Below are 26,946 nucleotides of genomic sequence, written 5' to 3' on the forward strand. Positions count from 1 at the left end.
AATATCCCAGGATTTAGGACTCAGACCTTTCCTCTTCTTACTCCCTTGTTGGTCTCATCCAGTCCCCTGGCTTTAAATAACATCCATATGTTTATGACTTGCTAATTTATATCTCTAGCCCAGGCTTCTTTTCTAAACTCTGGACTTGCATAACCAATTGCTTACTCCACATTTTCCATTGGATGTTGTCCAATAGACATCTCAAATTTAACATGGCCAACACTTAACTCCTGATCTTCCCTCCCTGAAGTCTGCTCTATTTACCCTCCCCCTTATCAGTTAGTGACAATTTCTTCCTACCAATTGCTCCAAAAACCTTGGAGTTACCCTTGGCTCTTCTCCTTTCTTCACATCAATTACATTAGCAGGTTTTATTATCTACAGCGCCGCCACCCTGGAACAGGTCACCACCATCTATCATTGGAGTTACCCAAGAGGCCCCTTACTGGTCTGCTTCCATACTTGCCCTCTATAGTTTATTCCTTATCACCCTCTAATGGCTCCCCATTTCACCCTGAGTAAAAGTCAAAGTCCCTAACATTGGGCTACAAGACTGTCTACATGATCACTTACTCTGACCAGATTGGCTAAGAATAAAAAGTGTGCTAATACTGAATCATGTAGAAGATAGTCCCACTTATACATTGTTAGAGAAATGCAATTTGTTAATATCTATGAAAAATTTAAATTAATCCTACGCTATGACCTAGCAATTCCGTTTGTGAGAATTTATCTTATGAAAACACACAAATGGCCAAAGACATAGATGCAATATTCACTGCAACACTGCTTGTCATCGGAACACAAATTAACAAGGCACTTCCATACAATGGAAGGCCATGTATGGTAATGGAGATTCATGGGCTTTGGAAAGATCTCCAAGGCATATTACTAAATGCTAAAAGAAACAGATCAGTCACAATACAATAATCTCATTGTCTAATAAAAGGTCAGCATAAACACACTCTATATATGAAAGTGTGTGCACACATCTAAAATATGATTTGCGGAGTGCCTGGGTGGTTCAGTTGGTTAAGTGTCCAACTTCAGTTCAGGACATGATTTCACGGTTTGTGAGTTCAAGCCCCACAAGGGGCTCTGTGTACTGACAGTATGGAGCCTGCTTGGGATTCTCTCTCTCTCCCTCTCTCTCTGCCCCTCCCCAGCTTGTACTCGTGCTCTCTCTCTCTCAAAATAAATAAATAAACATTTTAAAAAAACACACAAAAATTATTTTAAAAGATTACCAATCAACCTGGGTTCTGTCTGGGGAGTGAGGTTGGGATTGGAGTATGAAAGAGACGTTTCTTCCTTGTAGATAACATTCTATTCAACTTCAATTCCTTTAAAAAAAAAAAGAAAAAAGTGTGAACATGCACTTTTATAATTTGTATGTCTTTAATAATTATAAAAAAAGATTTAAACAATTTTTTTTAATGTTTATTTATTTTTGAGAGAGACAGCGTGAGCAGGGGAGGGGCAGAGAGAGAGGGAGACACAGAATCTGAAGCAGGCTCCAGGCTCTGAGCTGTTAGCACAGAACAGAATGCAGGGCTTGAACTCATAAACCGTGAGATCATGACCTGAGCCAAAGTCAAACACTCTCTATAGTTTATTCTTTATCATTCTGAGTGATAAACCCAGGTGCCCCTATAAAAAAGATTTTTAAAAGTTCTTCCCCACCCCAAGGTCATAGAAATGCTCACCTATATTTACTTCAAATTCACTTGTCTTAAAAAAAAAATTCTATATTTGATTTAACTCACACAGGATTACAGAATGGGTGTGTATATCTAGAGTTTGCTGCGGAGCGTGACTGTTTCTTTTTTAAAACTTTTTTTTTGATGAAGAAAACAAAACACACCATTTGTAGAAAAGCTAGCAATAGAAACTCTTGGCAACCCAGAGAAAACCTGTTAACATTTTAGGACATTTCCTGTAAAAGGCAGGGTGCCCAGAGAGGTGGAACCTGAAACCTTATCAGTCTTTTGCTGATGCTCTGGTGCCATTTGGGGGGATAAGGGGGGGCCTGGCAGTTTTGGTTTCCTCTGTTTGGGAAATTGAGCAGAGAGGGTCACACACAATGGTAAGACAAACATTCACCCATTGTTCACGGAGAAAACAGTGAGGTCACCTTAATCCTGCAAGCAGATGTTGCAAACCAAGATATGAAGTGTTCCCCCATAGTGAAGATCGAGTCGTCTTTTAGCCAAACCCTTTTCTTGAAGTACAAGGAGAAACTGATTTCCCAGGACTGTCTTTAACTCACTTGCATGTCCCCTTCCACAGAATTACTTGAGATGGACTATTTTGGTCTCTATGGAGGGCACACATGGTTATGTGGGCTATGAGATGGCTCATAGGGGCCTAGCACTCCTTAGCAGCACCCTGGAGCGGGGGGGGGGGGGGGGGACACTTAGAAATGAGAGCTGCTCACCTTGGAACAGTCAGTAGGGCTGGGCTGGTTCCAAAGAACCAGGTGTGGCTGACGTTGCTTGGCCCACGCTGCCCCAGGGGCCACGGTGACACCTTGCATTTGCAAACACTGCGGAACAGAGCCTGGCTGCCCACTGACCAGACCCTGGTGACAGAAACATGGATGGACCCTTTGGTATCAGCTTGCGAGAGGTGGAGCCCAGAGTCAAACCCACCGCGCCAAACTCTTTCCCGGAAAGGAAATAGGATAAATATCCCGCAGGCAAACAATTCTGTTCTAACAAGGAAATGAGGTCATACATCAGGTTCAAACAGAGAAAGGGGCTTGAAAACCCCAGAAATAAAAAGTTGGAAGGATGTAGGACTTTTATAAGCCTTCTCGGCAAGAGGCAGATTAGCAGCATGGCAATATCATACTTAAGCCCATAGAAGTAGAAGGGACAGTGGGATAGGACTTGTAAGTAGAAGGTGGAAGTAAGAAAACCCAAGATCTCTGACTTGACCCTTCTAGAAATCTTGTTAATTTCTTCGACAACATCAACCAAGGGAAACAAGAGGGAGAGAGGCCAGACTGACGGAGGCGTAGGAAGACTAGAGAGCTAAGGATGGAGGTGGTCTGACCCAACCTCCTAATCTTCCATAGGGAAGGAAAACCAAAGCCCAGAGAAAGGATGGAAGTTTCCCACAAAACCAGACTCCATGGCTAAGACTCTTGACTTGCAGTCTAGTGCTCTCAAGCCCTGTCCATTAGGACTGATCCATCGGCCAAAAAGGGAGGAGGGGATTAAAGTCCTGCCGGAAGAAAGGAAAGCTTCATACTCAGAAGCGAACCACTCCCATCAGGCTCCATCACTTCTCAGCCTTGGAAAAACCATTGAACATCTCAGAGCCTTGGCATCTTCATCTCTGAAATGAGGCTTGGTGGGGGGAGGTGGTTAGGGACCAGGAGGCTGGTGGCATGGTAGGTGTTTATTTTAATGGAGGGAGTTCTACCACTCTCTGGAGCATTCAGGGGCTGGAGACACTGGTGGAAGGAGCTAGTATAAAGGGAGGCCCTGACATCCTACCCACCCTAAACTTCCTTGGGCTGGCCAGAGCACAGGAAGGAACCAGTGGTTTAACCAACTTGTGAATGGGCCCAGCTCTACTCCCTGCCAGACACCCCTGTGACCTTGGCTCTGCAAGCCTGTGGTGCAGACCATGTGTTCACCACAGGGCCCCCACCCCCAAGATGAACTGTTCAGAATCCCAGTCACAAGGCCTGGGGTGCTGACGGTGCGTGCTGCCAGGTGGTCTTCAGACTGTATTTCGTGGGGAGAGGGGAAGTGTAAGCTAGGTCAGGTGGGCACTCTAGACAAGTCACCCCACGTCTTACAAGATAGGCAAGAAGGAGGCCTTCCTGGGCCCAACTTGGCTGGCCAATGTGATGCTCTGGCTGCCACCTGCCTCACCCTCAGGTAACGCCCAGCTCCACGTCCAACAGGAAATCTAAAGGCTAGGGGGCCACAGCGGCCCCATGGCCTTTTCCTGCCATGTGGAGAGTACAAAATAACTCCCTGAAGCCTAGGCCCTTCCACACAGCCTCATTCCCGGCCTTCCCTTCCCATATGGAGAATTTCAGAGTGAGGGGAACCTGAGGTGGAAATCTGAGGTAGAAATAGGGGCAAGAAGATTGGTGGGGGGGTGGGGGGGTGGGGGGTAAAGCCCAACGTCTGAGGAGAGATAAGGTGGCAACAGTTGGAGAACCAGCTGTGCTTCACTTCCTGGCAACAGAAGGCTATAGACACTTAACCCCGTCGACACTTCGGCCCCTGAAGCTCAGTTTGTACGTCCTATCCCACCCAGTATGTACAGGAGTTTGAGTGCATGCCCATAGCCTCCCTTGCCGCAAGCTGCCCAGCCTTCTGCCCAACCCAAGGAATCCCCCTGACCCCAGGGACCACTCTAGGCCTGTGGGGGGCGGGGGGGGGGGCTGCCTCACAGGAGCACCTGAGGGAAAGTCTACGTCCCTGGGGTCCCTCATCCTGCTGCCCATGCAGCCTCCACCCACCTGTCCATCCCCGAGTCCTCCCATAGAAAAAGCAGAGTCCAGGGCAGGGAGGGGCCTCCACATTTTATTAGGAATAGGGCAGAAGCAGAGGCTGGAAGCAGAGCAGCCGAGTTCTTAACGACAGATAAATTAACCGCAGTGCGGGGATGGGGGATGGGGACCGGGCCAGGCGCTTTAATATAAAAAAACAACAAAAAGACGGACAGACAGACCCCAGAGACATGGGGCGGGGGAGGGCAGCACCATCCAGACAGCAGGGAGGACCAGGGCAGAGAGAGAAGGCAACTTGACCCTTCGCCCCCAAACTCCACCAGCACGGGGACTCTGGGCTGGCCCCGCGGGGCTCCAGGGCAGGGAGCAGCCAGGTTGGGCAGAGACGGCACAGCTGGCGGGCAGGAAGCCCAGCACCACAAGATGGCTCAGCCTGAAGGGGGAGCTGGGGGCTGGGACACAGCCACCTTGAACCCCCGGTCCCTCAGAGAAGAGCCTTACTCCAGGTGAGAGAAGGGACCAAGGGTGGGGTCTCTCCCTGAGCTGAGAGCGGTCATCCCCTCCACAGCAGCAGTGGGCAGTGGGGTGTGTCAGGGACCCCCTTCATCTTCTTTTCCATCTGCCTCCTTGGTCCCTGCAGGGAGGGGCCCCACTGGCCCCGAGGGATGGGGCGCCAGGAGAGCTGGTCCAGTCGGTGGTCTCCAACTCCAGAGAGGGACCGTAGTGCGGTGCAGCCCCTCAGCCCTGACTCCCACAGGAGGAGAGCGAGTCGTAGAGGGAGTCACTGAGAGACTCTGAGGTCTCCAGACCTGGGGGGCCCCCACTGGCCACTCTCCCTTCCTCGCCCATGTCCGATGTGCTGGGCGTGCGGCTACCTCCAAACGTCGGGCCCTGGGGTGCAGGGGCTGGACGGCTGGGCTCCAGGTTCTGCTTCTGGTCCATGGGCAGGGCCTGAGAAAGGAAGGGAAGCTCAGGAGGAAGTCCCTCTGCCTCCTGGTCCAGTCCAAGGGGTGCTGGGCTCTGCCCACTGATGGGGTGCTGCAGGTGGGGCTCACCGTGGTGGGGCACATTTCAGAGGAAGCGGGCTAGAGACACCACTTAGCGTGGTCTGCCAGGGTTCTGGGGAGGGAAGTAAACCCTTTCTCCAAGAAGGGTGTGAGAAGGGGCAGGTGGGTGGGCTGCCCAGAGGGGCATCCAATGCGGCTGACCCTGCATCCGCTTCCAAGACAGGGCTGTACCTCACTGCAGGGACTGGTTTCCCCACATCATCCCTCCTGCCCTCCAGGCCCGTCCCCCTTTTCCTTTTGGCCATGCTTACCATGGGGGTCCTGGGCAGCCCCTCCAATTGTCGGGATGGGCACAGGAAAGGGTCAGTGGAGCTGCCGGCTGCCCTCGCATTGGGGAAGGTCCAGTTCTTAGCCAGCTGGACAGGAGGGGGAGGGCCTGGGTCCTCACACGGATCTGCATGGGAACAAAGGGAAGGTGGATGGTGGCGCGTAAAGCTCCAGGGATGGCCCACCCTTCTACCCAGACACTCACCGTCAGGACAGGCCTGATGGCCCCGGTGGCCCGGAGCAGCAGTGAGCAGAGCGGGGAAGGCTGGCATGCTAGGGTGCCGCCCGCTCACCAGCAGTTCCTCTATGCCCGGCACCTCACGCTCCAGCGTGTGGGCGCGGCGGGGGACTTTGGTAAGGGGCGGGGGCCGAGCTGGGGGGACTCCGGGTGGGGGATCCAGCCGTGGTGGCTTTGTCTTGGGAAGATTCTTGCTGGGGGTCCCATTGCTGCCATGGTCTGGGGGTGGAAAGGTCCCAATGCCACTGTCCAGGGTTCGAGTCAAGGAGCCACAGGCTGGGGAGGGGAGGGTAAGTCAAGGACGTGAGGCTGTGGGCTCAGCCCCTCTGCCTTCTTCTGGCGTCCTGCCCCAGCCCAGGCTCCCCACCTGGGCAGGGCCCCTCCTGGCCCAACGGGTCGTCATCCCTGCCGGCCCTCCCCCCACCTCCCCTGTGCTTGGAGAAACACGTGTGGACGGCAGGCCAGGTACCCCAAAGGCAGGGAGGGGTTTAGTTCTGCGCAGCCCCGGTGCCTATCTGGTGCTTGGCACCACGACGGCACTCCGGGCCTGGCATCTGCTACAGTGACAGGACAGGAATAAAGTGGGCAGGGGGCGAGGAAGAGGTCCCATCCTTGGCCCCTGACCCTGCTGACCTGTGAAGTGTGAGGTGGGCACTGGCTCAGCCAGGCTGTCCTCGGAGGGCATCTCTTCCCGCCTTCCCGGCTCGCTGCTCGGCTGTGCGGTACAGGAGACCTCAGAACCCAGTCCTCCCACCCTCACCCACAGCCCTCCCCAAGTTCTGCCGCTGGGACCCCTGAATTGTGGGTCCTAGTGTCTGCAGTCCACCAGCATGCAGCGACCATGAGTACATCCAGCAGCTTCCAGGCCCCAGGGACGGGGAACCCTCTAGGCCCAATACCTAGCCCCTCTCCCAAGAACCTACCTTTCCAGGAGGCTTTCCGCAGCCCTGAAGAGGCCCCACCAGGCCATTTCGGGGCCCACAGGCTGGCCAGGGGTTCTTGGGGTCAGAGGACACTGGCTGGAAATCGCCATACTCTGGTTTGGGCTCCCGCCAGTTCTTGGGGGGCAGCTCCTTGCCATCCACCCTACAGGCAGCAGTGCAGACGGAGATAAAGGGAAGCTTGGGTCTACCCAGACATGCTGACCTCACTCCCTCCAATGGTGCCGGGCCTAGTGAAATACCCACTGACCCCTGCCCCTGGGATTGGGGACATATCCCTGGTGGTTGCCTCCATCAACTCCTCCTGATGCTGGGCACAGGCGGAGACCCTGGGGAAAACCTCAGAGAAACAGCAGGGGCAGGGGACACGAGACGACTTCCCCAAAGTTACACAAGGCTGAGCCTAGAGACCTCTCGACACTGTTTGCTAATCGATGGCAGACTGGTCACTTCCTGGTCCATACAGGACACATCTTGCCAGCCCCAGCTGAACTTGAGCACACTTGCTGTCCAAAACGCACCCTACCTGGCACCCAACCCCTATGGACATTCTGCCTCATCTGGCCCAGACGGAGCAATCCCAAGATGGGGTGGCCCCTTCTCTGAACCACAGCTCCTGCTGCTGAGTCTGTGGCAGGTGCCAATGGGCAAGATGGGAAGGGGACCCTCTTTGTTCTATAGGATAGAAAATCCCAGAGTAAGACCTTTATCAGCCCACGGTTAGGAACTAGCAGCCCCTTTAACTACCACACGCAGGCAGCATTGGAGACAAATCTACGGAAATGTGGACTGTGAACCCCTCTTAAATGGGCCCAGCGTGTCCCACATCAGACAGCCAGAGAGAAGGGGAGTGGGGGCACAAACCCCAGGCTTCTGATTCAAGACCCCATCTTTCCTCTGGGCCAGACCATGAACTCCCAGACACTTCGGCGGCATTTTACTTGACCTCCTACCCTTTTTGCTCTCAGGAAAAGCAGTCGCAACCCCAGGTGTGCCCATGGAAAAGCGCCCCCAGCCACTGAGCACCTGCTGACTGGTCCCAGGCCCTCACCTGTTGAGCAGCTGCTGCATGAAGGTGTCTGCGCCCTGGTACATGCCAGCCAGCTGGCCCTGCACCTGCCCCAGCCCTGTACTTGGTCCTGGCGCTGGCCCTCCGGCCCGGGGCCGGGCCCTACTGCTCAGGTAGGCCTTCTCCTCCTCCAGTGCCCGGCGTAGGTCTTCCGCCTTAGCCATCAACTTGGAGATGTTGAGACTCTCCGCCTCCAGCTTCCGGGCTTCCATCTTGACTTCCTTCCGGAGTGGGGAGCCCCCACTGGCCCCATCCTTGCTCTTGGCGGTCTCTGTGCGGCGGTTCAGCGCTGGCAGCTTGCTCTTCTTAAGGCCAAACCAGCTGGCGATGCTGCTGGTGTTGCGGTGCTTGGCCTCAGCGCCTGGCGCCCGCTCCTGGCCCTGGAGCCGCAGCACATTCTCCTCGATGCCCTTCATTACCTTCTCCTCGATGGCGGAGTGTGGGGCCCGCCCCTCAGGGCCTTGGCTTGGGTCAGCAGGGCTGGGCGCGGGGGACGTAGGCTGGGCGGTAGTGCTGCCACACTCTGCCCAAGGTGGGCCCTTGCTCTTGTCAGGCTTGGGGGGCTCCTTGGTAGTTGGTGGGGCCAGAGGTCGGGGTACCACCTTGGTGGGTGACTTGGAAGGCAGCTTTGTAGGGCTGCCATGGGGGCTCTTATTGGGCTTGCCAAGGCTGGGGGCTGAGGTTGGCACTTTGGCAGGGGCACGGGGTACCTGGGGGCACAGGGCCCCTGCCAACCGGCTCTTGGCCAACTCCACTTTGGTGAGGCAGCTCCTTGGTGAGACAGGCTCCAGGTCCACCCGGGCCCCCATGGAGTGGGAGGAGTAGACTCGGGCCCCAGGGTCCCCCAGGAGCCCAGGTTCTTGCTGCTTCAGGCTGTTTGTGCCTAAGGCCACTGCCCCCCGCAAGGCCCCCTTGGCATCTGGCCCCTCGGGAGGCCTGGGGGCGGGGGGTGCCATGTCTCCAGCGCTCTCCCCTGACCTCCCTGCTCCCCGGGACTTCTCAGTGCCAGGTCTGGCTGGCACCCCGTTTTTCTCTGGCCCCTCAGGGCCAGTCTTCAGTTTCCCTAGGACTGCCAGTCTGTCCCGCAGAGGTGTGTAGCCAGGATCCCCAGGTCGCCGCCCTGCCCCCTGGCTGGGCTTCTTGGATGAGCTGCCTGGGGTCCTGCGGCCAGGATGGGGAGACTCTGAGCCTGCTTTGTCCAAACTCTTCTCCTGGGCACTCCCATAGGAGCAGGATTCTGGGAGGCAAGGGCTGGGAGGAGCTCCAGGACTTCTGAGGACCTCAGGGGCCCGTGGCACCTCTAGAGTTAATTGTGGGTAGGTGGGTACCTGCAGTGGGGAAGGAGGTGGCTCTGGGGAAGGCCCCCTAAAGGTGCTCCGGGAAAGGTCCAGGATGTTCTCATAGCAGGGAGATACCACAGGTCCCGGGGACAGCGTGGTGGACAAAGCTGGCTGGGGAGGTCTCAACTGTGCAGAGTCCAGGGCTGTGGAGCAGGGTGAAGGACTGGTAGGCAGGGCCTGTGCCCCCTCCGGGGACAGCTCTCCTCCACCCAGACCCCTGCGGGCCAGCAATGGGGAGGGGCTGCCGTCTGAGCCGCTGTTTCGACAGGGAATTCGGGAGTTCCGGGGAAGCTGGGGGCTGAGCTGGGGGCCTCCTGGGCTGGGCACCTTCTCCGAGGCTGGAGGCAACTTTAGAAACTTGAGACCTCTGGCTGGAGAGGGCAGAAGGGGTCCCTGGGCTTCCCCAGGAGAAGGGGGGCCAATTTGGAGCTTGCTTTTCACCTGAGATGAGGAGTAGGGGTGGCCAGGCCGAGAGCCCAGGGGGGCATCACCTGCACCCATGAACATGCTGAGGAAGGGGAGGGGCCCCTGGCCCTCTGAGGTAGCACCAAAGCCCGGCCTGTGGGCCTCTGGGGTACCCCCACCCCAAGCTGACTTGGGGAGGCCTTTGGACTTGGACAGCTGTGGGGGCCCCTGGTCTGGGGAAGATGGCTGCCCAGGACCTGGTTGGTCCCCACTGAGTGGGCCTGCAGCCCCGGCCAAGAAGGCCTGTAGGTAAGACTCTGTGTCCTCAAGGAGCTGGCCCAAGTTCAGCTGTTTGCGGGCTAGGGCCCCAAGCAGGGTGTCAGGGCTGGGTGCCTCGTTGGGGTCACCTGCCTCATCAGAGGAGGAAGAGGAACTGCTGCCTGGGGCACAGGGAGGCCCAGAGCCAGTGCCTTGGGCCTGGGAGGAGACTCTACTAGGGCCCCAGGGCCGCCCAGCACCCTCTTCCTCCCCTGGGCCCCCCAAGAGGCGCTCCCAGTGTAGCAGGCCTCCCAGGCTACCAGGGCCTAGTAGCAAGTAGGGGGCCCAGGATGAGGGTTCAGGCTGGGGTGGGTCACACAGCTCGCCGTTGATGGGCTCTGGGGAGCCAGGACCCTCGCTTGGAGGCCGCCAGGGAGTGGCAGGTGAGCAAAGAAGCAAGGGGTCCGTCTCTTCCAGGGCTCTCAGCACCTCCAGGATCTGGGCTTTCTTTCGAAGGAAAGGGGACAGGGCATCCAGCGCTGGGGGCGGGGCGGCTGGGGGTCCTGGGCCTCCTGGCCGCAGCTGCTGCTCCCAACACACCTTCAGGGAGAAACGGCATGATGAGGAGGCCATGTGCAGGCCCAGGACCTGAGCTGGGAGTAACTGACTATGTCAGGGACAGAGCTGGCCTGGTTTTGTCTGAGTCGCAAAAGGAATTACTAGCTTCTCGGATGGGACAGCTCAGCTTCCTCCAGAGTCACTGAGCCCCGGTTACCCCAACTCTTCTTCCTGGTGTCCTTGGGGTTGGGTGGGTACCCCACCTCCCTTCCTGGTGATCCCAGCACCCCCCTCCTCCACCACTTCCCACCACTGCTGGGGTCAGCAGGGCTGATACCCTTACAACCCTGATTATCTAGGTTTGCCCCAGGGGAGGGAGGCCTGTTTTGCAGGCTCCAGAAAGAACACAGAAACTATAGAAGGGGATGTGTTGGGGCCGAGTCCTCAGTCAGTAACTGCAGGCAAGCCCAGGCCTTCTCAGGTCAGACAGCTGACCTGATCCCTGTGGAGAAGGCAACTGGGATAATTCTACTGCAAGCCCTTCCCTGTTTCTGCCCGGCTCCTTCTTGGACCCACTCCACCTGGTGTCATGGTTAACTAGATAAGGCTCTGGGGCCAGACTGTGTAGGTTCAGGTCCCAGGTCTGCTGCTTCACTAGTCATATGAACTTCAGCAAGTTTCTTAACCTCTAAGCTTCACTGCATCACCTATGAAAGGGGATGGTCCCTATGATTAACCTTATAAAATAAACGAGACCAGGGATGCAAAAGAATAAGTCCATAATAGTTCTAGACTTGAATAAATAAGTATGTATACAATTATAAATGTATGCCAACGGGCACCTAGGTGACTCAGCTGGTTAAGCATCTGACTTCAGCTCAGGTTATGACCTTGTGGTTCACAAGTTCGAGCCCTGTGTCAGGCTCCGTGCTGACAGCTCAGAGCCCGGAACCTGCTTCGGATTCTGTGTCTCCCTCGCTCTCTGCCCCTCCCCCACTCACATTCTGTTTCTCTCAAAAATGAATAAACATTAAAAAAATTATAAACGTATGCCAAAAATTATTTAAAAAAAAAAAGATAAATGACATCCAGGTGTTCAGCACAGTGCCCGGCATAGGGTAAAAGCTCAGGAAATGTTTAACTACAAGTCTTACTAACACCTAACTACCTTGCTTGCAAGGCTAGCGACTGGCAGTGGGATTTTGTTCTTAGTATAAGGCTGACTGCTGAGGGCTCATATCTGTGCCCCAGGAAGCAGCCCTTCCCCTGGAACTCCTTAGGAAACAGCAATGGAGTACCCACTGAAGAGTCTGCAGCCAGCGAAGCCCTTGACCACTGTGCCCGGATCTCCTACCTCTCTCTGTCCAGTACAGTGCCCCAGAGGCAGCGAGGTGGTCGGTCCCTCGACAGAGCTCAAGGAGGGAGAGGCTGGTGGTTCTGATGGAGGCTGGAGTGGGGTAAGTGGGATCTGCAGGGAGAGGCAGAGTTAGCATAGGGCCTTGTCTGTCCCAGGTCCTTACCCCCTCACGAAGTTAGGACTTCCCATCCCGGGTAGGAGAACATTCTTCCAAGTCTGCTCCTTCAGGGATGTCTCTTGACCTACAGTGTGGCTTTCACCACTGTCCCTATCACTTGGTCAGAGGAGCCTTGGGAGACGATGCACAGATAGAATGAAGAAGTGTGAGGCCCGGTGGCAGGGAGACGGGACTACTCTGGGGCTGTGGAGAAACCACAGGCAGTGGCAATGGCAATGGCAATGGCAGGCCTAACCTGTGTGCCCATGGCGGCCCCAGGACCACTCTGCTTTTCTGCAGGACCTCCTCCCTGATTACAGAGAGGGCCAGCCTCGAAGCCCCTTTCCTGTTCTGACTGTCTGTGACCCTAGCATCACAGGGATGGCTAAGACTAATGGAAAAGCATTTGTCACTGGGTCCTAGAAAAGAGATGGCAGGAGTTATCATCTCTGTCCCCACCGACTGGTCTCTGAGGAGGACAAAGGTACTACTTAATCACAGGTTACTTCTCTCTCAGTCCCTGAAAATGTCATTTCCATCCCCTAGGCATCTCCACTAGACAGGAGGCAGCTTAAAACTCCCGCTTCTGTGGCGTCTCTGCTTCCCCTCTGGCCGGCCGGCTCCAGCCCAGATCCTTACTGCTGTGGCCTGGATGCTGCTTAGCATTTGTCTCCCTGACCCGGTTTGGTGCCTTTACAAATCTCTGACACACGAGGTAGCCTACAGTATTTTCTTCTTTTTCATCCAAAGCATCTTTGTGCTCAAAGCCTCCGATTCCTGCCCACTGCCTAAGAAGACGAGTCTGGACTCCTCTGCCGGCATCCTGGGCCGGGCCTGCAGGACCTTCCCCGATGCCACCTCTGGTTCTCACTCGCTGCTCCTTCGTACAGCCTTTGTTCCGGCCCAGCTGAACAGCTGCTGCCGCCTAGGCTTCCCTGTGCTTCCTTCTACAGGGTATCCCTTCTCTCAACCCCAACTGTGCTTTTTTTTAAATCTCCTGTCCAGCAAGGCCCGGGTCCCATGTTACCTCCTTGAGGTCCCTTCTCTGCTGGCCTCTCTCCCCTCTGGGCTCCTGGACAGTACTGTCACACTCTGCTCTGTACTAAGGCTGTCTGTAAGCAGTCCCAGCCTTCAGGGTTTATGTGCTCTGCACAGGCCACACCCCTGTCCAGTTCCATACATGTGTCGGCAAAGGAGCTGCTCACAACAAGAGCTTAATTAACATCTGCTCAGTGGAGCTTTCATGCTAGCAAAGCACAACTTGAGAGTGACACTGATAATGAAAAAGAGCTGCTGATTATTGACTACCACTATGGGCCAAACGCTATATATTATCTTATTTCATCCTTACGACGACATGCAGTGTGGGTATCTCGAACCTCATTTATAAGACAAAAACTGGGGTTCGGAAAGTTAAGTAATTTGCCCAGGGTCACATAACTAAGAATTAGCTAAGTCAGGGACCCAATCCAAGTGTTTCTGAGGCCAAGGTTCATGCTCTTTCCATTATGTCATGTTACCGCTGGGGGAGATAGATCTATTGCCCCAAACCCCAAGAGGTCCCAGATTTCATTTAAGGAATCAGTGACTTAAGGATGACCTACACCTCTGTTATCACTGGTCACCGAGAAAGGTGTGGACAGGGTGAGCTTGGCCAGTGTGGTTTGGGTTCTAGGATCCCAGGGTGGGCTCTAGAGCAGGGACAGAGGCTCATAAAAGACCATGGTGATGAAAAGCCTCTGCCAGGGACCAGGCTTCTCAAGGAGCCGTGGGGCATCGTGCTCAGGGTGTGGGGGGGCAAGGGCTGCACGGTGTGCATCAGACAGATACACACAGAAGGTGCTTCTCTCCTTGTCAAGGTTGGGGGTCGGCTAGAGGTGTGCTGGCTGACCTCACACCTGATGCTCACCTCGGGTCCCTGGAGCTGCTCCTGATCTTCCCAGTCCCATGTCTCACCCCGGCCTTGGGGCTACTGACAGACCGACCCCGAGGGACATCTTAACTGAGTTCAGGATTCACCCCTAGTAGCCTTCTGCTTTTCCCGGGTAAGCCAGGTGCCAGGGCTAGAATCAGGGACTAACAGTTGAGGACATGCCTGTGTGTCAACGGGCGAGCACTCACAACTAGGCATGCGCACAGAATGACCCGGCTGAAGTGCCTTTCCTGACCTCTCTGTGACACTAAGCACGGGGCGCCTTACACCCAGCCCCACCCCTGCCCCTGGCCAAGAAGCAGCAAAGCAGTGGCCAAAGGGGCCCCCTGGGAGCTTGAAATCACTGCATTTTCAGCCTCCACCCATCTCCCCACATAGGGCAGGAACAAGCAAGAAGCTTGTCTGTCAATAAGAAAGGATGCCATCCAATTGGGCGAGGAGCACCCGGGAGGCTGGGGAAAGCCAAGCATGAAGGGACTCAGGGAGTCTCCCCATGTCCCCATCTAAGGCTCAGATCTATCAGGCCAGATGGGCCTTTCCCAGACGGCCACAGCCCCCAGAATGGAGGGGAATGGCTGTGGCCTGCTTCTTCAGGTGCTGGGAGAAAAGAAGGTGATGACGGTAGGGCTGGGAGAGGCAGGAGCTGAGGTAGGAGGAGGGAAGGAGAATTGCTTGTGCCCACCTGGGGGAGGGAGCCTGTCGTCAGCTGGAGCTTCTGCTGGAACAGGGCGCTGAGCATCTGGTTCTGCCGTTCCAGGTCAAACACCCTCTTCTTCAGCTTGATGCACTCCTCCCGCAGGTCCTGCCACCGCCCAAGGAGGCCAGGGGAGGGTGGCGGGGAGAGGGCGAGTGGTATGAGCTCAGTCTCCTTCATCAGAGTGCCAGTACTCCTGCTGGGCATGCCCTGCCCCCACAGCCCCCTTCTATGGAGATCTGAGCCTGCCTGCCTATGTGTATAGCTGTCACATTGTCTGGGGATGGTAAACTCCCTAAAGTTTACCACCCATGGTGGGAGGTAAATCCTATTCCCTTTGGCATCCTTCCCATCCCTGGAGCCAACCCCCTGCCTCTTAGAAACCACACATCAAAGAAAGGCCCATATAAGGCAGAGGAAGACCTGGGGGTCAGAGTGGCTCATAAGTCAAGAAGTTCCCACAGTACTTGAGTAAATATTTAGGTGACACCTTGTGCTCACAATATTAACACTGCTGTCAGGGCCATCACAATCTGGAGAAAACAGCTCGGGCCAGGATAAGGGAAAGAGTCAAGCCCAAATCAAAGTCACCATAGCTCAGAGACCTGGCCTTACCTAGCCCTCCTCTGCCTCCAGGTAGAACAGTATGGACCTGTCTGAGGTGGGGAGAGGGGGCTTTGTTGGAGGGTCAATAGGCCATTTCCACCAAGCTCCCTCCTCTAGCCCCTATCTGAGTAGGTTCAGGGGTCCCCAGGAAGGACTTCCCCTGCTGGACCCAGGGTCTCTCCCCAGGGCGTCTGGGCTTAGGAGTAAGAATGTCTCCCATGGCTGCTTACCTTTTGGTTTAGCAGCGCCTGTACCACGTGGTTGGCAACCTGGGGACAGAAAGCCCAGTGCAGAGCCATCAGCCCATGAACTTCTGCCTGGAGAATTGACAACCTGTGCTCCCCCCGCCTCCCGATATCCCCCAGCATCAGTCCCAATGGAGACACGACAGACCTCATCTAGACAGCGCTCATAGGTCTCCCGCTGGTTTTCATTGGCCTGGGCAAGCGCCGAGTTCTCTGCCTACGGGAGGAAGAGGGCAAAAAAGGGCTATGGGATCATTTGTCTGCCAGGGAAAATTCCTTTTGGAGGAAAGAGAGACATGGAGACTACTAGCTACACCCCTGCCCCAGTTCTTGGCTCTGACTGGATTCTACCATGGGGAGGCCTACAGAGGCAGACCATAGGCATCAGGAAGGCAGAGCTAAGATGGCTGGGTTTCTGTAAACCCCAACCTCAGTCAGTGAGGTTGGAGGGGCCAGGGAGATACAGTGGCCAGGAGGACTTAAGCTGGGAGGTGTCAAAAGTAATACTTGGGGTGCCTGGGTGGCTCAGTTGGTTGAGCGTCTGACTCTTGATTTTGGCTCAGGTCATGATCTCATGGTTCACGGAGTTTGAGCCTCACGTCGGGTTTTGCACTTATAGCATGGAGCCTGCTTGGAATTCTCCCTCTCCCTCTCTCTCTGCCTCTCTCCTGCTTGCGTGCTCTTTCTCTCTCTGAGAATAAATGAACTTAAAAAAAAAAAAGTAATCCTTATTTCCCTGGGGAGAGGGCAGAGGAGGCTGGAGAGAGGAGGGCAGGTTCTTAAGAATATGGCAAAGAGGGGTGCCTGGGGTGGCTCAGTCAGTTGAGCGTCTGACTTCAGTTTGTGAGCTGGAGTCCTGCATCAGGCTCGCTGCTGTCAGCAAGAAGCCCATTTCCCATCTTCTGTTCCCCTCTCTCTCTGCCCCTCCTCTGCTCACGCTCCCTCTCTCAAAAATAAATAAACATTAAAAAAAAAAAAAAAGAATAAAGAATTGGCAAAAAGCCCAGTTTAGGGATCCGTGTCCTTGTCGTTCAACTCCTGAGCCCTAGGTCATCTAAATCCTTCTTCCTGTGGGCTCTGCGACCATGCCTTTCCGAGATCAGCACGGGCATAAAAGTGGGGAAGAAAGGGGTAAAGACGAGAGACGTGTGGGGGTTGGGATAGGCCCACCCCTGTGCATGCCTCCTGTTCCAAGCTGGCCCCAGGTTGGAGAGTTCAGAGCAAAGAAAGGGCTTCTCAGAGGAGCTCTGCTCCAGCCTGGCGAGGCAGGCTGAGAGGAAGGGCCACCACATCCACAAAGCCCACCCAAGCTCCCCAGGGTCCTGGCTAGCACTGCCGCCCCCATGCCACCCGGTGCCCCACCTCCAGCTCCCGCAGCCGGTGCAGGAGCTCCTGGCAGGTGCCCGTCTCTGTGCCACCGTCACCACCCTCTCCCGGCCTCGGCTTTCCAGGACTCGTGGCTGGCTGCTCCATGGCCTCCGACATCGGGCCCTGGGAACAAGTGAAGGAAGCCCTGGCGGCTCCTCCAGGGCACAGGGAGGAGGTGAGTGGAGGAGGAGGACAAAGACAAAACTTGTCAGTATTCTTGGAGTTTAGTGTGACCGATGTGCCATGGATACTGTAACAACTCAGGGTCTGACTCAGGCTCTTCTGGTCACGGGACAGACGGACGCACAGACACACTCTTCCCATTTTAAGAACGGGGACCACTGTTTTATAGCCCCTGCAACTGCGCTCAGCTCGGCCTACCACAGGTCACACAGATGTTGGCCAACTGCCAAGAGACCGGGATTCTCGGCTGAGATGGGCCTCGAACTGTATCTTCCTGGGCACGGTGGTGGGAGGTGGCCTGCAAGCCTCACAAGCTCCCTGCTCCCCGAGAGGCCCCACTGCGCATGCCCTTCCCTCTGCAGGGTCTCCTGACCCCTCCCTGCTTTCCATTTGGCCAGCTCCTTTCTACTCATACTTCAGGGCCCCCACTCCAAGGCCGGGCTGGGCACCCTTCCTACACAGTTCTGTAACCGCCTCCCCGAGACTGTCAACCCCGTGAGGGCAGGGGCTCTACATTCACTTTACTGCCCAGGCCCCCACTTGTTGGTGTGAAAGCTGGCATGTAAGAGACAGAATGACGACTACACAGATGAGTTTGTCACTGCCTAAACACAATACAGCCAGGGTTCTGTCCCGTGTCGTGTTATGTGCCTCCCCCACTCCCAGCTACTGCCATGGTTACTGGCTTTAGCTGATGAGTCTTCATCTGCCCTTTGAGTTTCAATTTCTCTGCTAGAGGAAAGTACTCATTTCTTTCTTTTGCACCCATATTGTAGAAATTTCCAGTAGATGGGAAACCCTTCCTAAAAGTGTGGGGGCCCCCAGTCCACCACTGACTACTGGCCTCTTTGACCCCCCTGCAGAGCTGAGTTTAGCACTTTCAGCCCAAGGAAGAGAGGAAGGAGTCCTCTAACAGCTCACCAACCCCACATCTGATTGGTCCCCCCCACCCATCCTCTGCTGTAGGGCACTGGGGATGCCTCTCCTGCCCCCCATCTTCCTCCTCCAGTCCCCCCAGCAGCATGCACAGGCTCAAAGCCCCTCACCTGTCTCTGCCTCCTCACCCAGGCTGGCACACACTCTAGAAGCCAAAATGGTCACCTCGGCTGTTGAGAAAGAGGGAGACGATGTTAGCCATGCAAGCCACAAGCATTTATTTGGCTCCTGCTGTGTACCAGGCACTGGGCCATAGGGGTGAACAAGCCAGAGAGAGCTCTGCCTTTATGAAGCTTCCATTCCACTAGGAGAGGCACATAATATACAGATAAACCAATGAACGCACATCGGGTCCCAACAAGGCACTGACAGGTGACACCGAAGCAGAGACGTCAGTGGAGTCCAGAGGAAACCCTGGAATGGGAAGAGCATTCCAGACACAGAAAAGAGTCAGCGCGAAGGTCCCCGGCTTTCAGCCAGAAATCACTCAGATGAGAAATAGGAGTGAACAGCAACACAGGACGCTTTGGGGCCCTTCCACAACACACATCGTCTTCTTTAATCCCCACAGCCACAAAAGGAATTGAATGTTACTGTCAACACCTGTATTCGAGCTAAGGAAACCAAAGGGCAGGAGTTACGCTCACATACACCGCGTGTACCCTGTGTGCTGAGCAGTGTGTTGGCACTTTCTCATGCCCTCCTACATCTGATTCTCCTAACAACTTTATGGGGAGCGGGGGTACCGGCCTGGGTTGAGGAAGCAGTTACTGGAGGCAAAGGATGCTTCCCAAGACATACACGCCGGTTCACAACGCACACTGGACAGGCCTCCTTTTCCTCCTTCCCACGAGGCCTCTCTGTACACACACAAGTTGTACCGTAAGCTCCTTGTATTCTGTAAGCTCCATACAGTCCCAGGGCTCCTGGAGCTTTGCACGTGGACGGAGCCGGGTTAGAATCCTGACTCTACAAACTCTGTTTCCTCACCTATAAAATGGGCCTAAGAATACTTAGCCCACGTGGTTGTTGGAGGATGAAATGAGATCATGTATAAAGAGTATCTTGCATGAACTCGGTAAATGGAGGATTTTCATGATCACATCCTGACAGAGACACGATGCAAAGTCCTGCCTCATAGCCTGCTGCTACTGTCTGTTCACCTGTAAGGGACTCTGAGTCCCAGGCTCCTCCCTGTGGGGTCGGGGCAGTAGGGGCATCCACAGATCTGAGAGTGCGGCCCCAGCCTGGCTGCACTCAGGGCCCTCTTCCTCCCCAACCCCTCCCCACCCTAGAGGGAGAAAGGGGCAACTGCAAAAGGAGAGAACCATTTTTTTGCAAGTAAGAGACAGTGTGTGCCCGTGTTTATGTGACACTGGGAAAGGGGGCTTCTGGAAACTGCAGGAAAAGGAAAAACTTGTAACACTTATTTTTAAACATTCCACAACAATCTAAAGTCCTTTGTTATTTTAACATCATAAAAAATGTATCAAGTAGAACTTCATTCGCCTCATGACATTATCGTGTTTGATATTTTTAGAAATGGACAGGCTTGGAAAAAAATGAAAAAAATTCAGGAAATATCCTCCCCTTCCCACATACATAAATAGGGGTTAAAACCAAAAAAGGCCTCAGGTTACCTCCGCCATTCGAGTTCCACCCTTCCCCCAGCACGGCTCCGATCCTTTGAGTCAGAGGCTCCCACCGTCCCCACGGTTTCCTCGCCTTCCCTCAATCCCCTCACCATTTCTTCCCTGCAGACGCTCCCCGGGAATAGTGGGGTTGGGGTTGCAGAAGGAGTGCTGGGGGATGGGAGAGACAAAGTTGGGAGGGCGAAGGAAAGGAGTGGGGTGAACCGGTCGGTGTCCAGGGGCCAGAAAGGGAGAGAGCTAAAGCTGAGAACAGCCGGAGTCTTTGTGCTCCCAACACAACAGCAAAAACCAAACTCAGGGCGAAGACGGTTTAGGAGAATCTCTCTTCCTAAAACAACAAAAGTAAAAACACATCCATGAGGCCCAGATCGTCGGGACTGGCAGTGGATTATGTATGTGGTTTTATGTGTGTTGAGGAGGGTGGGGACCCAAACACACCACAGAGCTGACCGCTGCCAGTCTCTCAAGCTGAGCCTCTGTGGATCCCAGGGCAGGGAGGCTTGAGTCCCACCGTGACCTCGAGGAGACCCTCCAAGTGATGAGCCACCCAAAAGCAACAGCTCTGTCACGCGCGTCTGTCTCTGGATCCCCAGCTGGGCTTAGGAGAGGCTCCGGAAATGAAGGCAGACCGTGACTCAACCTCGCTTTGGGGAGAAGTTTTCTGCCCTCAGTCGAGGTGGTCTGGCCAACTCAGGCCCAGAGGCCTTCTCTTCATCTGCAGGGCCACAAGCAGAGGGCAGGAAACTGTCAGCTCGGATCGCTATCGGGTCACAGGGAAGAGGTCGACACTTAAACTTGGCGCCAGGAGCAGAGCGTGCTGTGAGCAGGACCCCAGTTTAAGTTCAAGATTCCTATGGTGAAAAGAAAACTTCCTGCAGCCTCACTCTCCTCTAGGGAATCGAGAGAGTACCACCTCCAGCTCCCAATCTGAGCCTATTTAGGAATCTGGCCCTTCAGAGTCTGGGCTTTCAGCTTCAATCTCATGGGAAGAAAACCAACCCAGACTGGCTCCCCAGTAGCTCCCCCTGCTGGGTGTCAGGGGGGGCCCCTCTCCCAGGGGCTGCACCCCCACCCCCTCCCCATCCTCCCTCAGGCCCCACAACTCCTACTCACAGCTTCTGTGCTCAGCTCTACCCCCCGGCCTGGAAAACCCCCAATCTGGGTGCTTCAGGGTGGCCCTGGTTTCAAACATTCCTCCGGTGGTCCCACGACACGCCTGGATGTTGGATGTTGGGTCTGGAACACATGAGGCCGGCCATGCTGGGTAGAGATGGAGCTGCAGGAGGTGGGAGCTCCAACTCGAACTGGAGGCTTCTCCCGCCAGAACTGCCAACGGGTGGCCCCGCCCCCCACAAAGGCCTGATTCAGAGGGAGGTGACCTCAGTGCCGCTGAGGGGAGGGAGGAAGGGGAAGGGAGGAAGACCAGAGCTGGGGCAGTAAGCAGCAGCCAGGGACAGGGAGGGGGAGCAGCTGCTCAAGGGGGTCTGGGTAACCTGGGGACACAGCTGGTTCAGCCCAATCACTGAGCAAATCTGGGTGACACGATCTCTTTGGCCTAGTCACAGGGCCCAGAAGAGAGCTGACTGTCTGGGCCTTTCAATCAGACAGATCAAAGGAGTAAGGATTGCAGTGCCCACCCTCTCCCCAGCCGGGGCACAGACCCCTCCCTGCCCTCCAAGGCCAGGCCTGGGAGGAAGAGACTAGAGAGATGGCAGCAAGCCTGACTTCCATGCTCCCTCACCCTGGCCCTCAGCCAAGGGCTTTGGGCCCCAGTGAGCCCCTCACTCACCAGCTGTTCCCCCCAGAGTCCTTTAGGGAGAGAAGCCAGGGACCAGGGGGTGGGGGAGAGGGGGCAGCTGTGGGAAGGCAGAGATGGAGAAGCTCACTTTAATAACAGAATCATCCGTAACAACAACCGTTTCCCCCCTGCTCCCCCCCATCCCCCAGCTGCTTTCTGGAATCCCCGTCACACCCAAGAGTCCACTTGTAAACAGCAACTTCTGCACCCACAGCAAACACTCCTTTCCAGACAGTATCAGCCCTGGGTCGGGGAGGGATAGAGGGACTGAGGCCCCAGGGCATTCCTGGCCTGAAAGCAGCCACCTTAATCCCTGCCCAAAGCATCTTTCAGCCCTAAGAATTCCAACTGGTCTCCTCCCCCCTCATGGGAAGAGGACAGACAAGAATTTCCTTCCCTCCTCCCGACAACTGGCCCCAAGACACAATAGCCCTACTGAGAGGCTTGTGTCCATGGGGAAGGGGCCCCCAGCATCTCCTTCCAACTTCCTCTTCACAAGAGGACTTTGGATGCAAGAGCTTCCATCCCATGGGGTGGGTTCTTTCTTCCTTCCTTTCTTAAGTTCATTTATTTATTTTGAGAGAGAGAGAAAGCACGAGCAGAGGAGGGGCAGACAGAGGAGACAGCAAGAATCCCAAGCAGGCTCCGCACTGCCAGCGCAGATTCTGACACAGGGCTCAAACTCATGAACCTAAAGATCATGACCTGAGCTGAAGTCAGACGCTTAACCAACCGAGCCACCCAGGCGCCCGTGGGTTCTTTCTAACCTCAGTCTTCTGCCCTCCAGGCAGGCTGGAGGAAGGGCAGTTGAGCCCCAAAGTCTTAGACTTCAACACCCCTACCTCTCTTCTCCTAGTTCCTTCATGCTCCCTGCCCACAGCATAACCCAACAACAACAAAAAGCAGCTGCTGGGGGTAGGCAGAGGAAAGGGGCTCAGACACAAAGTGTTTATTTATAGGGCCACATGGCCAGGGGCTCTGTGGCCCAGAAGCCTAGTCCCCACTCCCGAAAGCCCAGCTGGACCCATCTTAGCCAAAAGGCAGAAGATTTAGAGTCTAGTCCCAGCACTGCAATTTACTTGCTGTGTGACTTTAGGCAAATCACTTTAGTCTCTCACAAGTTCCTTTACGCCAAGTGGAAGCTGTTCTAGAACCATGTTCTCAAAATGTGGTCCAGGGGCCCTGACGTTCTTCCAAGGAATCCACGGAATCAAAACTATTTTCATAATACTACTAAGACACTATTCTACATTACTCTCATGTAGATATTATACTAATGTACATTAATGTAGATACTACACTAACTCTCATTCTGTGAGTATACAGTGGCATTTTCCAGAGACTATGTGTTATGTGATATCACAACAGACTGAATACGGAAGCAGATATGAGAATCCAGCTGCCTTTTATTGTCAGACGTGACAGATATGCCAGAATGAAGAACAATGCCATTCTTTTCACTATTTTTTTGCTTTGGAAAATATATAGTTACTTAAAATATGTCAACATGTAATGGGTTTAGTATTATTATTTTAACTTAATTAGATGTTGAAAACTCTCAGTTCTAATTTACATGACAGTAAATGTCAATAGGTATACCCCATATAAACCAAAGCTCTTTGGGGGTCCTCACATTTTTAGAAGTTGGAGGGGTCCTCAGGTCAAAACAGCCTGAGAGTCACTTTACTTTTTTGTTTTTAATTTTTTTTTTAATGTTTATTTTCGAGAGAGACAGAGCACGAGCGGGGGAGGGGGAGAGAGAGAGGGAGACACAGAATCCAAAGCAAGTTTCAGGCTCTGAGCTGTCAGCACAGAGCCCGACGCGGGGCTCAAACTCACGAACCGTGAGATCATGACCTGAGCCGAAGTCGGACGCTTAACCAACCGACTGAGCCACCCAGGTGCCCCAAGAATCACTTTTCTAGAAGTGTTTTCCGACAGAACTTTCTGTGATGATGAAATGTTTACTCTGTACTGTCCAATATGGTAGCCACTGGCTATCTGTAGCTATTGGGCACCCGACATGTAGCTAGTTCAATTGAGTAACTGCATTTTACATTTGAATTACTGCATGCAGTACTTTACTGGATGGTAGAGTTCTAGAAGATCGCCAGGATTCCCTGACTTGAGCCTTCTGGGCCAATGCTTTCTTTCCACACAGTCTAAGATGGGGTAGGACAGGACTTGACCCTCACTCCTGTCCCCAGGCTTTTGCTTACGTTATTTCTTATTCTCTCCTCACCAAAGGAAAGCCGTCCCAGCCAGATCACCGCCAGTCCGTTATTTCTTATTCTCTCCTCACGAAAGGAAAACTGTCCCAGCCAGATCACCGCCAGTCTGGCCTGGCACTCCTACCCCAGTTCCCTGTTAGATCTGCAGTATATAGGGCTTCACGCCTACTCCACTCCCTCAGTCGCCTGCCCTATCACCTGCCCTGGTTTCCCCAGAGGGTCAAAATCAGCAGAGGGAAAACCCCTCAGACCTCTTCCCACCTCCTCATCTCCTCCCGTTGACAGCAGAGGGGATGTCATCTTCCCAGGGAAGGTCAGGTCTTCCTGCCCCGGGCCCATCCCCATTTAGGTCTTGAGTATTTACCTCCTGAAGAGACCTTTCCCCGCCCGCCTTTAAAACTTCTGAGGCTGTCTTTCATCTGAAAAACAATCTTTCCCCTGACATTTCTACAGACGCTGCCCTCTTCTGCCTTCCACAACCAAACTTCTCAAAACAAAAACAAAAACAAAAACAAAAACAAAAAAACCCCCTCCTCACGTCTTACTCCTTCCTCAGCCTGGTCCAATGTCAGCAGTAACTGCCGCACTGCTAAATCCATACAATATTTTCCCATCCCCGTTGCCTTCTCAGGCACAAGTGCCTCTAGTGGCCACTTCCTCATAGACTTTTTTTTTTTAAGGTTAAAAAAAAATGTTTATTTTGAGAGAGACACGGAGAGAGAGAGAGTATGTGCAAGTGGGGGAGGGGCAGAGGGAGAGAGAGAATCCCAAGCAGGCTCCATGCTGTCAGCACAGAGACTAACCCAGGGCTTGATCTCATGAACTGTGAGATCATGACCTGAGCCGATATCAGGAGTTGGATGCTTAACTGACCAAGCCACCCAGGCGCCCTTGTTTTAAACAAAAATTTTTTTAATGTTTATTTCTGAGACAGAGCACGAGTGGGGGAGGGGCAGAGAGCGAGGGAGACACAGAATCCGAAGCAGGCTCCAGGCTCTGAGCTGTCAGCACGGAGCCCGACGCGGGGCTCGAACTCACAGACCGCGAGCGAGATCGTGACCTGAGACGAAGTTGGAAGCTCAACCGACTGAGCCACCCAGGCGCCCCACCAGGTGCCCCTTTTTAAGTTGTGAGACATAGTTCACATCCCCTATGACTCACCTATTTAAAGTGTGCAATTAATGGTTCGTAGTGTAATCACAGATATATGCAACTGTGACAACTTCAGAATGTTTTCATTACCCTTTAATTAGCATCCCCTCACCCTCAACCCTAGGCAACCAGTAATCTATTTTCTGTCTCTATAGATCACCCTATTCTGGACATTTCATATGAATGGAATCGTAGTAGAGGTCGTCTTTGTGAACGGCTTCTTTCACTTAGCATGTTTTCAAGGTTCATCCACGTCGAAGCACATATCGGTACTACACTCCTTTTTCATGGCCAAATAATATTCCATTGTATGGCTATGCTATCAGTTGCTCATCTATTCATCTGTTGATGGACGTTTGGGCTGTTTCCACTTTTTGGCTGTCCCGAATAATGCTGCTATGAGCATCTATGTGCAAGTTTTCATGTGGATTTATGTTTTCGTTTCCCTTGGGTATATACCTAGGAGTGGACCTGCTGGATCCTATGGTAACGTTAGGTTTACCTTTTGGAGGAACTACCAGGCTGTTTTCCAAACTGAATGCACCATTTTACAGTCCGGCCAACAGTGTACAAGCGTTTCTCCGTTGCTCCATGTCCTCACCACTTGTTATTGTCTGATTTCCTGGTTTTAGTCACCCTAGCAAATGTGATACGATATCTCATTCTGGTTTTGATTTTTAGTTCCCCAGTTAGTGATGTTGAGCATCTTTTCATGTGCTTATTGGCCATCTGTGTATCTTCCCTGGAAGAATGTCCATTCAGATCCTTGTTCATTCTTAATTAGATTATACGGGGTTTTAAAATTTATTATTATTATCATTTTAAATGTTTATTTATTTTGAGAGACAGAAAGAGAGCTGGGGAGGGGCAGAGAGAGAGAGAGAACCCCAAGCAGGCTCTGCACTGTCAGTGCAGAGCCTGATGCAGGGCTTGAATTTATGTACCCGTGAGATGGTGACCTGAGCCAAAATCAAGAGTTGGACACTTAACCGACTGAGCCACCCAGGTGCCCCAATTATGTTTTTTTTTTTTAATTGAGTTGTATTCAAAATATATATAAAAAATCCTCACAAGTCTCTTATATATTATTTGCAAGTATTTTCTCCCATTCTATAGCTTGTCTTTGATGGTGACCACTTTCTCCTGGATGACTTTTCCCTTTTTCACGATGCTCCTCCCTGCCCCTGCCCCAGCCATCTTGCACTTCTACTTCTGTGTGTATTTTAACACTTAGCATGGTTTTGTAGGGTTGTTTACACACACACACACTTAAAAAAAAAATAGACATAGCACCATGTTCTTCTCACTGTTCTATACCTTCCTTTAGAAAAACAATTAAACAAACAAACACCCAAACCACAGACTTTATTTGGCTTTTACCAGTTTTTCCACTGATGTCCACTCCACTGATGTTTTCTAATCCAACATCTAATCTAGGATCCCACACTGTATTTAATCACCAAATCTCCTTATTCTCCTATGATGCATGATAGTTCCTCAGTCTTTTGTCTTTCATGACCTTGACATTTTGGAAGGGAAGGGAATGGATCAGGTCAGTATTTTAGAGAACGTTCCCTTACTGGGGTTTGTTTTTGATGTTTTCTCCAGTTAGACTGAGGTTCTGAATTTTTAGAAGGAATACCATAGAGGGTGCCCTTCTCAGTGCATTATATCAGGGGTATAATGTTGTGACGCCTTATGACTGGTGAGGTTAACCTTGACCACCTGGTTAGACGGTATCTGCTAGTGGGTTTATCCACTGTAAAGTTACTATTTTTCCTTTTGTAGTTAGTAACCAGTTTGGGGGGCAATACTTATTGACCATGCAAACACCGTTTCTTCTTAAATTCTCACCCACTAATTTTAGGATTCATCAGTGGATCTTGCTTGCAGCAATTACTGTAGCATTCTAATGATAATTTTTGATTGCCTTCATTCCTTACACATTTATTAATGAGAAGTTTTCTATAAGGAAAAGCCATCCCTTCACTGCCACTGATTTACCTAATTACAT

At 53.3% G+C, this 26,946-nt stretch overlaps 1 protein-coding gene across 4 annotated transcripts in view; it reads right to left on the reverse strand.

Annotated features, from left to right (window-relative positions):
- Nucleotides 1-4,523: 4,523 nt before the first annotated feature.
- Nucleotides 4,524-26,946, reverse strand: part of NCKAP5L (NCK associated protein 5 like) — a 32,378-nt gene continuing 9,955 nt past the window's right edge. Inside the window, exons 2-14 of one of the 4 annotated variants that reach the window (XM_047865586.1) lie at nucleotides 20,865-20,987; nucleotides 18,210-18,269; nucleotides 16,975-17,135; nucleotides 15,761-15,829; nucleotides 15,598-15,636; nucleotides 14,750-14,869; nucleotides 11,975-12,088; nucleotides 8,042-10,662; nucleotides 6,973-7,135; nucleotides 6,683-6,764; nucleotides 6,017-6,325; nucleotides 5,796-5,938; nucleotides 4,524-5,428 (exon numbers count right to left, since the gene is read on the reverse strand). In XM_047865586.1, the coding sequence (XP_047721542.1) occupies nucleotides 5,216-5,428; nucleotides 5,796-5,938; nucleotides 6,017-6,325; nucleotides 6,683-6,764; nucleotides 6,973-7,135; nucleotides 8,042-10,662; nucleotides 11,975-12,088; nucleotides 14,750-14,869; nucleotides 15,598-15,636; nucleotides 15,761-15,829; nucleotides 16,975-17,135; nucleotides 18,210-18,269; nucleotides 20,865-20,943 (4,173 nt within the window). In that variant the 5' untranslated portion in view covers nucleotides 20,944-20,987 and the 3' untranslated portion in view covers nucleotides 4,524-5,215. Of the gene's footprint in view, nucleotides 5,429-5,795; nucleotides 5,939-6,016; nucleotides 6,326-6,682; nucleotides 6,765-6,972; nucleotides 7,136-8,041; nucleotides 10,663-11,974; nucleotides 12,089-14,749; nucleotides 14,870-15,597; nucleotides 15,637-15,760; nucleotides 15,830-16,974; nucleotides 18,107-18,209; nucleotides 18,270-20,864; nucleotides 20,988-26,946 lie in introns of those variants that run through there. The other 3 variants (XM_047865588.1, XM_047865589.1, XM_047865585.1) reach the window with 3 other exon arrangements.

This window comes from Prionailurus viverrinus, chromosome B4 (genome assembly GCF_022837055.1).
Source record: "Prionailurus viverrinus isolate Anna chromosome B4, UM_Priviv_1.0, whole genome shotgun sequence".
Lineage (NCBI taxonomy): Eukaryota > Metazoa > Chordata > Mammalia > Carnivora > Felidae > Prionailurus > Prionailurus viverrinus.